Source organism: Pocillopora damicornis, chromosome 13, assembly GCF_964200805.1.
Source record: "Pocillopora damicornis chromosome 13, jaPocDami1.2, whole genome shotgun sequence".
Classification (NCBI taxonomy): domain Eukaryota; kingdom Metazoa; phylum Cnidaria; class Anthozoa; order Scleractinia; family Pocilloporidae; genus Pocillopora; species Pocillopora damicornis.
The window spans coordinates 1,664,885-1,677,707 of NC_142682.1; the positions used below are offsets into that span (position 1 = coordinate 1,664,885).

A 12,823-nucleotide genomic window follows, 5' to 3' on the forward strand; every position below is an offset into this window, starting at 1 on the left:
CCAAGATGTCTTCTGTATCTGGAAAAACGGCTGATATATCTTATGATTAAAACAAAGACAAACTGCAAATATCTCGTAATTTCAGTTTTTGATTTAGCTGCATGAAGTATTCACGTCCGCTTCAATAGATGGGAATACCATTTTTGAAAACTTATGTTTGGCACATGCTTTTATTCCTCTTTCTAAATTTGATTCTTTTTAAAACCTTAATTTATCGACAATGAAAAAAAGATTTTCCGTATCCACTACGAGATTATAAAAACCTAACTTGAAGGTGACGTGATTTTGATAATGTTCCGCAAATTCTTACTTGCGTTGTCCCAGTCCCTTACTTTCCTCCCTTGCTTTATTGTCCGCACGAAGTCCAGGAAGAATGGGCGAGAGAACGCGTCCTCGAGTCTTTTTCGGTGACTGGGTACTAATATTTGATATCCGCTGACATCAGCCATTTAACACTAACAGCCCCTATCAACTACTTACCCCTCCCCTTCCCCCACGACAATTCCCCAATAATCATTACTCTGAACCAAAACTTCTGAAATGATCATCAAGAATCAAACAGAGAACAAATATTTGTACAGTATCAACATACAACCATTGTTCAATTTTGCTAATACTTTTTTCCTTTCATAATGTATTTGGTTTGATGAAAACTAGTCATTTTGTCTCGTCACAATCTAAGGCAGTTGACTAAGTCTGATTTGTAAACACTTGTTCACGATAAAATGAGGGCATTTTCTTTCTTCCACGACTTGAAGACTTGGTCATTACGAGATAGAAGTCAAGTGATGAAAATAAACTGTTTAAAGTTGTATGAGGTCAAGTTTGTATTACGAGAATCTTGTTCTAAGTTTAAATTTTAGAATAAAAGAATAGTATAAAATATGTTTTCAGCTGTTTAAGTTTAAACATTTTAGTAGCTATGTGTTTGTATGTCGTATTGTTTCCAGCAGCTGATAAATCATTTAAAAAAAATCATCTTTTAAATTTTAGGCTGGAAATTTTTAGAGGTCTTGCTATAATTGGGAAACTCCTCAGGAAGTTCCTTAGTATATCGCGACAAATTGCTTTCTAAGCCAGCCGGTTATCAGCTAGAGTTTCTTACCATGCCGAAAACAATCTTTGTTCTTTTTATTTCCTTGTCTTTCTTGCAGGCAATACGCGGTGCAAGTAAGTATGGAACTATTGTGTTAATACTTTGCTTTTCAGTTTCTATTCCATTTTTTTAGTTTCAATCTTTCCAATTAGTAGGACAAATTTAATGAGGATATAAAAACAGCTCACTCATTCACGTCATGAATTTCAATATGTTTTATGGTTGTCAATTATTTTTGTCATGATAAACGCACTCTGACTTATGAACAAAATTCAACTGGAGTCTTAGGGTAGTAAATATTGTTTCACTGTAACATTCGCCACATCAGCTATGATAGTCTATCCGATCGTTGTTTTCAGCATATAAAATCCAAGTCACCACCGCCTCAGTTTACCTGGCTGGAACAGATGCAAAAGTCTTTGTTGAGATCATTGGAACGAACAAGCAAACCACAGGGTCAATTGAGTTGGGTAATCCTGGAGTAAATGATTTTGAAGCTGGCGCGTAAGTGTGACGAATTACTGTTGAAAATATGAGGGCATAAATTATCGGGCTACATATGTAAAGCAGTGAACATACGCACGTGCACATGGACTAATCCCAATGAGCACGCTACTAATGATCTAATAATAATATGCGTATTCGGGGTTGTCAGTTATTATGTGACTGCTCGGTTTATGCTGGAGTATCAAAGAAAGCGTTTTTTAACCAAAATTCGTCTTTACAATTAATATGCGAGAAACACCAAGCATGTTTGTTTGGATTTTGAGCTAAGTTTTTTGTGTGTTTGAAAGATCCACTTCATTCTTCGTTTTCATCAAATCTGGAAAAACTGTCTGGGCAAGTGGTTAATTAACTCATGATTACCATTACGATATCATTATCACTGTCATATTATTATTCTGATTGCTTTTAATCTGTTGACTCTCTAGAGTGACTCATCTAATTTCTCCTTACAATATCAACCCTAAATCAGGCATTAAGATCGGGAGAATAAAGGAAATGATCACCAACTAAAGAAGCTATCGATCGTCAAACAAATTCTCCTCGTCAGCACCACAGGAAATTCCTAGAGAACAATATGGAGAATATGCAGACTGACGCTAGGTCGTAAAGGATTAATGGTACAAAACTCCTTTTATTTTTGCAGAACAGACACATTTTATAGGAATGCTAAGCTGATCAAACCCATAACATCCATTAAAATTACTCGATGGGATGGTCTCATCGGTCCTCATTGGAAACTAGATAAGGTATTGAAAAATGATTATTTCAAGTGTTTATTTAGAATAACCCGATCAGCAATGCGCGAAACCTGTGCTCTAATTGCCTCCGATGGCTCCTGCACTCACTCATAAGTGTATCAGCTCAAAAGGTAGCGAGTACACAAGATTAGACTTTTCGTCAATAAATACTGGATGGAGATAGAGAAACTTTACTGGTTATAGTGGCTTTGGTTGCTACCTCTCACGGCTTTACCTCTCAATCAAGAGAACATGTCGTCTTCCCTTAACTTTTGTTCTTGTAGTAACCTCGATTTTATCATGTTAACATCCGCGTTTCAATCATCGAGATTGGTAAGAGAAGACTGCCCTGCACGGATAAATAGACCTATACGGTGGCTCCCTTTGAAAGAGAAAGACGGCAATTTTTTTTTCTAATTTTAAAACTACATCTTTCGCTTAACTGGCATCAAAATCGAGAAGAGAGGACGTGTGATTGGGAAGGATGTCGCAATAAACGGACAGAAAATGTTTTATGACCATGTCTTTACCGTCATTTATTCGATTTTCCAATGCAATCGTAGCTAGTAATAACTGTCGATGGTTCCAGGCCTTACACATTTATCTTCAACAAGTGGATACACGAACTTAAGTGGGAAACAGCTTATGGTGAGAATGACTTCAAAATAGAAAAAAATCATTTCTTGCATCTCTTTTGAAATTGAGAAGACCATTTAAAGAAAGCAAACAAAACAATAAGGAATTGAATGAGCAAGAAAAAAATTTAAGATATTTCCAGACATGAGATGATTTTTGGTCAGCGGAGAATGATCCATGCGTACACACGTATCTCAACACGTTCCCCTCTCCAATTTCAACACGCAATAAGTCATGAAATAAGTCTTCGATTCTTTTTCCGTTTCAGAATTTTTATGATCATTTTTTTCAGCCATTTCTTTCTACTTTTTGTGTTAATTTTCTAGTTTGAACTGTATATTATGAATACTCTAGTAGTTCATTCTACCTCTGCGATTTACCTACCACAAATATACTTATGCCGTATAAACTGCGTCATTCTTTATAATGAACAGGTTTGTACAAACTGGATGTATTTCTCTATTTTGTTTTCCTTAGAGGAAAATGAGTGTCGAAGTAATCGCTCTAAATGCGAACAGCTCTGTGTTAACACCATCAGTGGGTACTACTGTGAATGCAAAAAAGGTTATCAACTGAATGGAAAGTACAGCTGTAAAGGTAGGCTGTTTGGCAACTATTATTACCATCTGTCGGAACAGAACACAGCCATCATTCGTGTTAAAAGAGATTTAGATCCGAGGCGGCGAAGCCCACTTTCCGCTCTTTTAAATGTGGGCGGGGGAGGAGAAGGGGGGTGATTTAATTTGGGATTCTTTAAAGATACCCTTTGTTCCTTTCAGTCCTAGTTTTTTAATTCCGTCTTCAGCAAAAGAAAAAACCTAAGATTTGCAAGGGTAGAAATTAAGATTTATTCGTTAGAAAATAACGTCATTCGAAATCACAATATTGTTCCTAGACGTAGATGAATGTTTAGCTGGAAGCCATTCATGGGATATGAAGATCTCCAAATGTATCAACACTCCAGGAGGTTTCATATGCCAGTGTTATTCTGGGTATAAAAACATCTCGGGAAATAATTGCCAAGGTCAGTAGAAATACTTGTAAACTGAAAAAAAAAACAAAACAAAACAAAAAAACAGTAAACAAGCTGACTCGTTCCCAGCCGCCGCTGAAATGTGTGCAACACTTAAGTGGGAGAGAAGGGAATGACGGGAAGGAGGAACAACTTTCTGCTTACCCATCACACTTTGCGCTTGCATTCTGTCCACGTCTGTTGTGCGCTCACTTGGGACGAGTCGGATAGACGGGCGAAATAAACAACCATGATAACAATGAAAAGGAAGATCAAACAAAAACGAGAACAAGCAAGAAAACAGACAAAGAATACAATTGCATGAAGACAATGGGGTTGCACTTAACTTTGAGATATGAAAAAGGCTGAAACAACGAACTTTGTTATCTTGTTTTAGATGTTGATGAATGCTCCAATAATTTACACAAATGTAATCTAACAGCATCCACCTGTGTAAATAAACCAGGAAACTACAGCTGTCAGTGTAAAGAAGGCTACGGACAAACAGATGGAATCAATTGTCTTGGTAATGAAACAAAAAGATGTCCAAAGCTTTCTCTAAACAATTGTGACTGAGATTAGGGTACCGTAGGATAAATTTATCCTTCTTAAAAACGATGACTATACTAGAAAATATATTGACAGAAAAATGAACAAAACTAAAGCAGAGTTACAGAATGACTTGGACCTTGGCAAGCAGGTTTTTTAAGGGAGGGTTGGGGCCCGAAGGGAGGAAAGGTAAAAAAATTGTGTCCTTGTGGAATTTAGGCGCGTACTGTAAAAACAAATAATGCTTTTCTCAACCAGGGAAGAGGGGATGAGGAGGCAGAAAATCATTTGTTGCTTACGATACCCCTCGAGAGCATTGATAGGGTCAAGAGATTGTAAACAGTTTATAACCTCTTGTAGCGTCGATGAGAGACAACGATCTCAATTGTATAACAGTGAAAAAACATTTTTAAATGTAGAATTATGCATAAATCAAACTTTATCTATTCATTGAATACAAACCCATTTGCAAAATTGCCAAAGCGCCATCCATAGCCCTAATTCGTATTTTAATCCTTGGAAATATAGCTCTTGTAATTCTCGTCCTACTTAGCGAGCCAATGTGATGGTTTGGAGGCACTTGGAATGGAGAATGGTACAATTACAAACGCTTCCGTTACTGCAAGTTCGTACTACCCTCAATATCCTCCTTGGAGCGCACGGCTGAGAGCTGGGACCGAGAAAGGTTAGTACGCCCTGCCCAACGATCTTTCACCTTGGATCCAGGTGGATCTTGGGAAGCCAAGATGGCTGAAAGGTTTGGCGACCCAAGGAAAGAGGTTTACAGTATTTGTGAAGACATATAAGGTGGCATATTCACTGGATGCGGTCAGCTGGCGTATCTACCATGGCAATGGGACAAGAGACAAGGTATCGTTATCAGGAGTAATGGGCTCTTGTCGTTATTCATCATCGCCGATCATAGTTCCTGATACCTTGAGTTTGATTTGTTATAACAAAGTGCAGTGAGAGACTTTACTGAGATAAGAAGAAAGGTAGAAATTTTCCCCCTCTGTCTTAGTGACCCGTCAGCATTTGTCGACTGCGGGGGAAGGGGGGGCCGGAATAAAATTCACCTGATCCTCCCTAAGGATCCGCTTAATTCCTATGATCCTCTTTTAGGCCTTCACTGACAGACAGTTTTTCTATTATTCCCCTCCCCCCTCGCTCCGGGTCCCTTCCTTTATACTTCGTTGGCGACGACTGATCACCCACCTCCGCTCCCCTTATGATCCCTTCAAAAATCCATCCAGTCCCCAACCTCACCCAGGCGAAAAATAATCACTTGTCCCTGGGAGCCCTTTATCTAATGAACTTATTATTCATAACTGCATTTTTCCTTTCAGGTATTCTATGGTAACACAGATCCCTATACAGAGGTCACCAACATCCTCGTCAAACCGGTTTACACTCGTTTTGTGCGGGTTTATCCTCTTTCATGGAACGACGCTATAGTTCTTAAGTTAGAGTTTTATGGCTGTTTGACCACCAAGATTCCTTCCACGTATAAAAGTCTTGGACAACCATCAGAGCGTCTTTGAAATCCTGTTGAAATATGATGAATGGCTTAGTTTATGATGTTGATTAAAAATAGTTATTCGAACTCAAACGCAGCGATATACGTGGGTGTGTATACGATGAAAATACCAGCAAATCTGTAGAGAAATGCATTCTGAAACACATACAGACGAGTCGATGGGACTAAGGCGATATGATCGCAATTACTGGGTTGAAGAAGCTACAAAAAAATGAAGGATGTGTTGGTGAATATTAATTAGAAGAGCGTTAGACCGGAATCAAACTTGTCGCGTGTTATCTGCGTGGTCTCTGATTCAGACTATATTTAAGATAATTGCCAAATTTGGTTGAGGTAGAGTCGCACACCTTAATTAATGCAGCTTTTGGACTTCAAATTCTGAAATAGCTTACGCTAAAACTAATTTTAAAGAGAAATGTCTCCTTCATTTCAGCTATGTCATTAGATAAGTGTTTCACAAATCTCCACCCAAATCAAAGGTGCGAAGACCTATTACTGCGGCTCATGCGAAACTTCAGTTGAATCGAGAGGTGATCATATTCCTTTGTGATTGGAATACCAAGTACATCCGGAACAGTAATTCATATGTTTAGCTATCGTAGAGCAGAAGAGTATTCTTTTTTCTGTTTTGCAGTCCTGTACAATTTGTTATCGCAGGTGCCTGTGTGTTGTTTCCACAAAAAAAAAAAAAAAATGCAAAGACAGAAGGAAAAGGGGACTCAAAACATAAAAAAAATTTATGTTATTTTTCATAGCTTTTCATATTTCACTACCGCTCGATTTTTCTTTATTATCGTCCGTGCTATTGTTTGAGTTGAACCATAAATTTTTACCTCGGTAATTTCCCCCGCCAGCACGCAATTGGATTGTTTTGAGTTATATGAGTAGGACTCTTTAACTTGTGCTCTAAATGACACAAACAAACTGGTTTAGTTAATTAACTCTCGGTTTTATTTGTGCAATGTGGCTGGTGGTCCATTCACATGAAAAAAGTTAATTGCCCAAATGTCATCGCTTGCTCGAAAGTTTAAATAGTTAAATTAATAACAACGCGTGGACACTTTGCTTAAATAACCACTTAAAATTCTCACACGAAAAGATATCCATAAGCTTTTGCGAGAAGCCGTCAGGACTTTCAGAAAGGTAGGTTTATGGACGATAATTTTTTCATCCCTCGGAGTAAGGCTTTGTCTAAATGTAACCAAAAAGGATTTCAGAAATGATCACATATTTATTTCTCTCAAATTTATTTAAAAAAAAAAGATCTTTGGGCCCATTGACGAGGACACAAAGAAAACGTGTTCATTTTTCAAGGTCGTTCAATCTTTGTAGGAGTTAAGGAAGAAAATTTTTGCGAACGGTGAAGGAATAGCATTTCAAAAAATGCTATTTATACTGTGTGTTTCGGGGGATCTTTAATTCGTTGTTTCAATATGAGAGAAAAACGAGAAAGAGAAAAGAAAAAATGATGAATGCCAAAGGTTTGCCAGTCTCATAACATGAGCAAGATAATGGAGTTGTTCAAGAATGTCGCAAATTTTTTAAGGAACTTTTAAATAAATTCTTACCTAAAAAGGGAAAACTATACTAAGTTAAACAATCTAACAATAAACTTAAACAAGGACCATGCGGAAAAGAATATGACGCGGATTGAACATGAAAACTTGAAATTTTAATTTCAGGATTATTTTTCCAGGATGGATTAATTGTGATGCAGCTCTAGCAACCCTCTTACTTGTTTCTGCCCTGGTTCATGCAGTAGTACTTTGATGCTTTGGAATGATATCAAATTCCCACGATGAAAGCATGCGTCAAAAGGCCTACATTTTGGCTTATCTATCAAGAAGTTACCATCCTAGAAGACCTTGAAGAGTTCACTTTTATATGATTATAAAAGTGACTCTGCAACGTCGTTACAAAAACGACAAATATTCGGATGTATATGAAAACCACTTTCCACGTTTGGGGTTTGCTTGCATGTTCTGCAGGTTGAAGTATGCGTTTGCTTTTTTTCGGACGCAGTCGATATGTACATGGATAATTCGATAAATTTGATTTGAACGCCAACTTTAACACCTTTACAAAGCTGAAATACCTTTTAGGCCGGATGTTGTTGACTTTGTTTGGTTTTTACCTGCCTCTTGTTCTTCTTCCATATTCATTTTGAAAGAAGTGCAAGTGGTAGAGAAATACCAAACTGAAAAGCATTAATAAAGGGGGTAAGTTTGTGAAGAAACTGTGGTGCTGCATCGGTGGGAGAGTACAACGGGGTGATTTAGTATTATCAACTGAGCTGATAGCGTAAATTGGCCTCCGTAAAGAGTTTAAAAGCTGACGTTTCGAGCGTTAGCCCTTCGTCAGAGCGATTGGAGAAATTCTGGATTGTGGGTGGATTTATATTTAGAAAATGGAGCCATGCTATTGGCTCTTTTCCCGACAGGGCCTGGAGGCCCGTTTCTGGAAGTTTCAGTTAACTGAACGCGCCCCTAAAGCTGTCCTGTTTTCATTCAAGCTGTAAGGTTAAAAGGTTTTGAAAACTATACAATGAATTATCGGCTAAGAAACAAAATGGACTGGTTAGGGCGCCCAGAACGTGCTTCTCTATCGGGACATTCAAGAAACGGGCCTCAGGCGACATAATTGTTGACCCCACTAACGCAGTTTGTTTAATTCACACTTAAATTTGGTATGCGTATAACTTTTCATATCAAATATGGAATAAAAAATTAAGTAGGTGACGGAAATGTATGACTAAGTCCAAATGACACTCCTGACATCATGTTACGGATGTCTCAAGCGAGATCATTTTTAAATTTCTACTTCACCTAGAAATTAAGTTTATTTATAAACGCACACAAATTGTCTCTCCAAATATGGCAAAAAAATCGAACCACATTGCTAATCACGTAAAAAATTTATGAAAACGCGGAAGTTTCTTAACTTACCGGACGTCAAACATTTTTTTTTCAATTTTATGTTTTGCTGTTACCATGCGAGTTGAGTAGAAAGGGATTTTTAGCGTGATGTTACCTTGCGAGTTGAGTAGAAAGAGATTTTAGCGTGATGTGGCTAAGTTAATAAAGACCACCTTCTATAAAAACGATGGTAATTGAGTCTGATTACAGAGAAGATAGCAAAAACTGCCGCTTCCATTCTGTAGCTGATGGTTTTCTTATCTCATTCAAAACGAAAAATTTAATATATAGCGTGGTAGATTGCTTCACCGGTAATTTAACCTCACCCTGAGCTATATTATAGATCATTCTTTATAGGTCTGGGCTCTGTTAGTGAAGCGTTTGCTGTTTCATTTCTTTTTTTCGAATTCAAAGGTTGAAGACTAAATTTTCCAAAATTTACATCGCCAAAATTTGTAAACAAAAAACCGAAATGCAAAAGGTAAAAATAAAAACCAGATACCGAGGATGACAGAATTTTAATAACAAATTCGCTAGTTTCGCAGTCTCGATTTCCCCAAAGTTCTTTCACAGTTCCCGTTTAATTTGTTTACTTGTTGAAAAACTCTCTTTGCGTTCGCGTGTGAATTAAAAAAGAAAATAGACCTAAAACTTGAAGGCTCTTCGTACTAGCAATTAAGCTGTCTTAAGGTTCCTGATTGGATTTCCTCGGAAGAGATGGGTGTAAGGATTTTAATAAAAAACAGTTGGAAAAATACGATTGAGTCAATGAGTTGATGCTTTGCCTTGGTTTAAAGTACTGGTTGTGTGCAACACACTGATGACATTTCGGCGACGAAAACACATTCGAAGCGAGCGGTTGAACTTCGGAATTCTCCAAGCATACATGAAGGGATCCACTATGGAGCTGACGGAGAGAAATTCGTTTGCCACATAATGATAAACTCTGTATGCGTAAGAGGTGCGGCAAGAGCAAAAATATAGAATCTGTATGTTGATAAAGTAGGGCAAAAATGACAAATAAAATATCAGAAGGATCGCTATAAATGCCATGACCATTCTGTTCTCTCTCTCTAACTGCTGCCTTCTACCTGCAGCTGTTAGACTAGCGCGCACATTTTTAAGTTCTTCTCTTTGTAGGGAAATCGCCTTGTATATTTTCACATAGATTGTTGTTAAGAGGAAAGATGGGATCACGAAATGAGAGTAACAATAGGCAAGCAAAAACTTTTCTCTCCTTACATCCGAAACTGGAAGTACGGAGAAAACTAGCGCACTTGTCCAAATCGCAAAGATGAAGATCTTCGCTTTTGTGTTCGTCACTTTCAGTGGATATTCAAACGGCTTAATCACTGCAACATACCGATCGTAAGACATCGCCAAAAGCGTCGACACTGCGGCGAGAATCGACACAGCTCCAATGAAATATTGAGTGATGTTGACGATTAAAAGCTCTCCCCAGCCATGGTAGTCATAGGTAAGTTCGATACCTCTCAGAAAGCTGACAAATCCCATAAAAAAATCGGCAACGGAGAGATTTGCAATAAGAAAAACGTTGGGCGTGCGTAAACATCGACAGGGATCGCGGTAAATCGTGATAAAGAGAAAGCTGTTTGCCATCATGATGATCGCTGCAAATACGAAGTCAATGATTATAAAGCCAAGAAGAAGTACACCCTGAACTGACTCTTTGCTACCATTTGATGAAGTTGTCAAGTTCATCATTGACTCTTTAGCCGCGTTGAAGCTCAACTCAAATCTTTTCGGTTTAATCTGAAATCACATATCCAGTATTTTCTTTTCGTTCTGGAACTTGGTGATATCTAAGTGTTTCCTCAGCTGTTTGTTGCTACGTCGTGAGATCTTTGTTAATCATTTCTCTCTGTCACGTTCTAACTTCTAGAAGCGATCTTTGACGCAGGGTCTAATCAATCTAAATGATAATTTTGTTTTGGAACCTACCAGGTAGGAAATCAATGTTAATGAGTTGATTAAAACTCATCCAATTCTACGGCACTTGATGACTTAAGTAAACTATAAAAGGCATTAAACTAATTGTCTCTATCTAATTGAGGCTGCGTGGCAGCCACGAGCAGCAATTAATAATCGCAAATTTTTGACCTTATCCTAACGGCTTGAAAATGACATGTTCTTGAAACCCTTTGTTATCAATATTGATGGTACGTGACAAAGTTAAATTAAACCGTGGGAAACTGATCATCTGTGTGTCTATAAGACAAGAGAAGCATTGGTTTTAATCATTCTTCTCGATGTACCGAGAAAAAAAAAGGGAGAAGGGAAAAAGAAAAGAAGAAAATAAAATGAAAAAAAAAGAGACACAAAAGACCTTTTTGAGGACAGATTTCCGCGGGGAAAACGCAAGTGATAAAATTGCGATCGGATTCAGTTACACATTTGATTGGTTGAAAGGGAAGCACATTATTTCTGAACCAATCACAGAGCAATGCAAAGCAAAACTAATGCAATCACGGACTTCTTTAGACACTAAAGTAGAATTGTCTCTGCGTTGAAGTTTGCCTAATGGTAGCATCACACGGATGTTATCAGAGAGTGTCTCACTGATTATTTACCCAAAGTTTTCAAATTTTGCCCAGGCTTAAATTAAGGACATGCTCAATCTTCGCTCCATTTCTGGCCAGTACTTGCTAACCGGCATTTTCAAAAAAGGTTTTCCAAATGGATAGGGGATCTCGTTACCCTGACAAACTCCGTAGGATTCTTCATTTTGCAACGCATTGCACGGTGAGTGAAACAGTGAAAAAATGATGGACATCCCTGCGTTAGCCAGAGACTTGGCAACTTTGATGGCGGGTGCAACGAACAGGAATCGCCAAGAAGTCGTTGCCAGTTTACTTCAATGTTCTGCGGGGAGTCTGGGTCGGCGTGGTTTGTATACTTGGAGAGGATAGCCCTCCTTAGTCTCTCATACTCACCTGCTCTACTCTCCCACCGACGCAGCACCACAGAGACCCCAACAGACGAGACCCCAACAGACGAGATCCCCACTTACCTCCGCTGACCGCCAGCAACATAACCTGGCCTCTATTTACGACCGAGAGCGAAAGATACTTGGTAATAGACCTGGAGACTAGCTTAAAGAGCCAGCTAGGAAGAATTTTTGCCCAGCTTAGCAAAGCCTGGTGGAGAATTCTGATAAAAACGAGCCAAATTGTAATTTCCGCTCGGACATTTTCATGAATAAATATCTATAAATTTACTTTCACTTTTTGTGATCTATGATGATTTCATTAAGCCATTGTACCCAAATAGTAATCTCATAACCAGATCCTACCGTTTAACTGTTACAGAAATGTTCCCACCGCTTGGCCGTGGAAGGTCTGGATATGAGACTGCATAAATAGTACCTAAATAAAGCTAAATATAACACACTTTAATTATGATATTTGTAAGAAATTAACTAAGAAATCACACAAAGAAAAAAAGTTATTTGTACTATAAAAGTTTTTGAAGATTAATCTACGTTTACATACATTAGTGCAAAAACTTACTGACACCTGGAAAAACACTCTCCCATCTCAAATTATTTTAGTGCTGCAGAGCGCTAGACCTTTTACTCAACTCTAGTTATCCTTCACACTAAGATGGTCGCAATAGTGTTGGCACTGAAAAGGCTTTCACACTTAGATCGGACAGTTTGGTGTTAAATGTTTCTTTTTTAGAATCCCAGTAAATTACTAGCAATTTTGTGATAGACAGTAGCCAAACAGTCCTGTTAATTACTCAAATTGTGCATAATGATTAAATGTTGAGTAAACAACAACAGACACAGCTGGCTAAATGTAGCACCTCATT

At 38.1% G+C, this 12,823-nt stretch overlaps 2 protein-coding genes across 2 annotated transcripts; one reads left to right on the top strand and one right to left on the bottom strand.

Moving 5' to 3' along the window:
- Positions 1 to 1,041: 1,041 nt before the first annotated feature.
- Positions 1,042 to 6,146, top strand: LOC113667588 (uncharacterized). Its single transcript, XM_027183435.2, is given in 9 exon segments — positions 1,042 to 1,170; positions 1,456 to 1,600; positions 2,247 to 2,349; positions 2,904 to 2,988; positions 3,454 to 3,573; positions 3,872 to 4,000; positions 4,356 to 4,514; positions 5,091 to 5,407; positions 5,884 to 6,146. Coding segments are annotated over 9 exon segments (1,317 nt in total). The 5' UTR covers positions 1,042 to 1,106; the 3' UTR covers positions 6,079 to 6,146.
- Positions 6,147 to 9,488: 3,342 nt separating this feature from the next.
- LOC113667583 (melanopsin-like) lies at positions 9,489 to 11,938 on the bottom strand. The gene has a single exon (XM_027183431.2). The coding sequence runs from the start codon at positions 10,712 to 10,714 to the stop codon at positions 9,755 to 9,757; it is 960 nt and encodes a 319-aa protein (XP_027039232.2). The 5' UTR covers positions 10,715 to 11,938; the 3' UTR covers positions 9,489 to 9,754.
- Between the last annotated feature and the right edge of the window lie 885 nt (positions 11,939 to 12,823).

Coding starts and splice junctions, on each gene's coding strand:
- LOC113667583 (XM_027183431.2), bottom strand. CDS start 10,714: ATGATGAACTTGACAACTTCATCAAATGGTAGCAAAGAGTCAGTTCAG.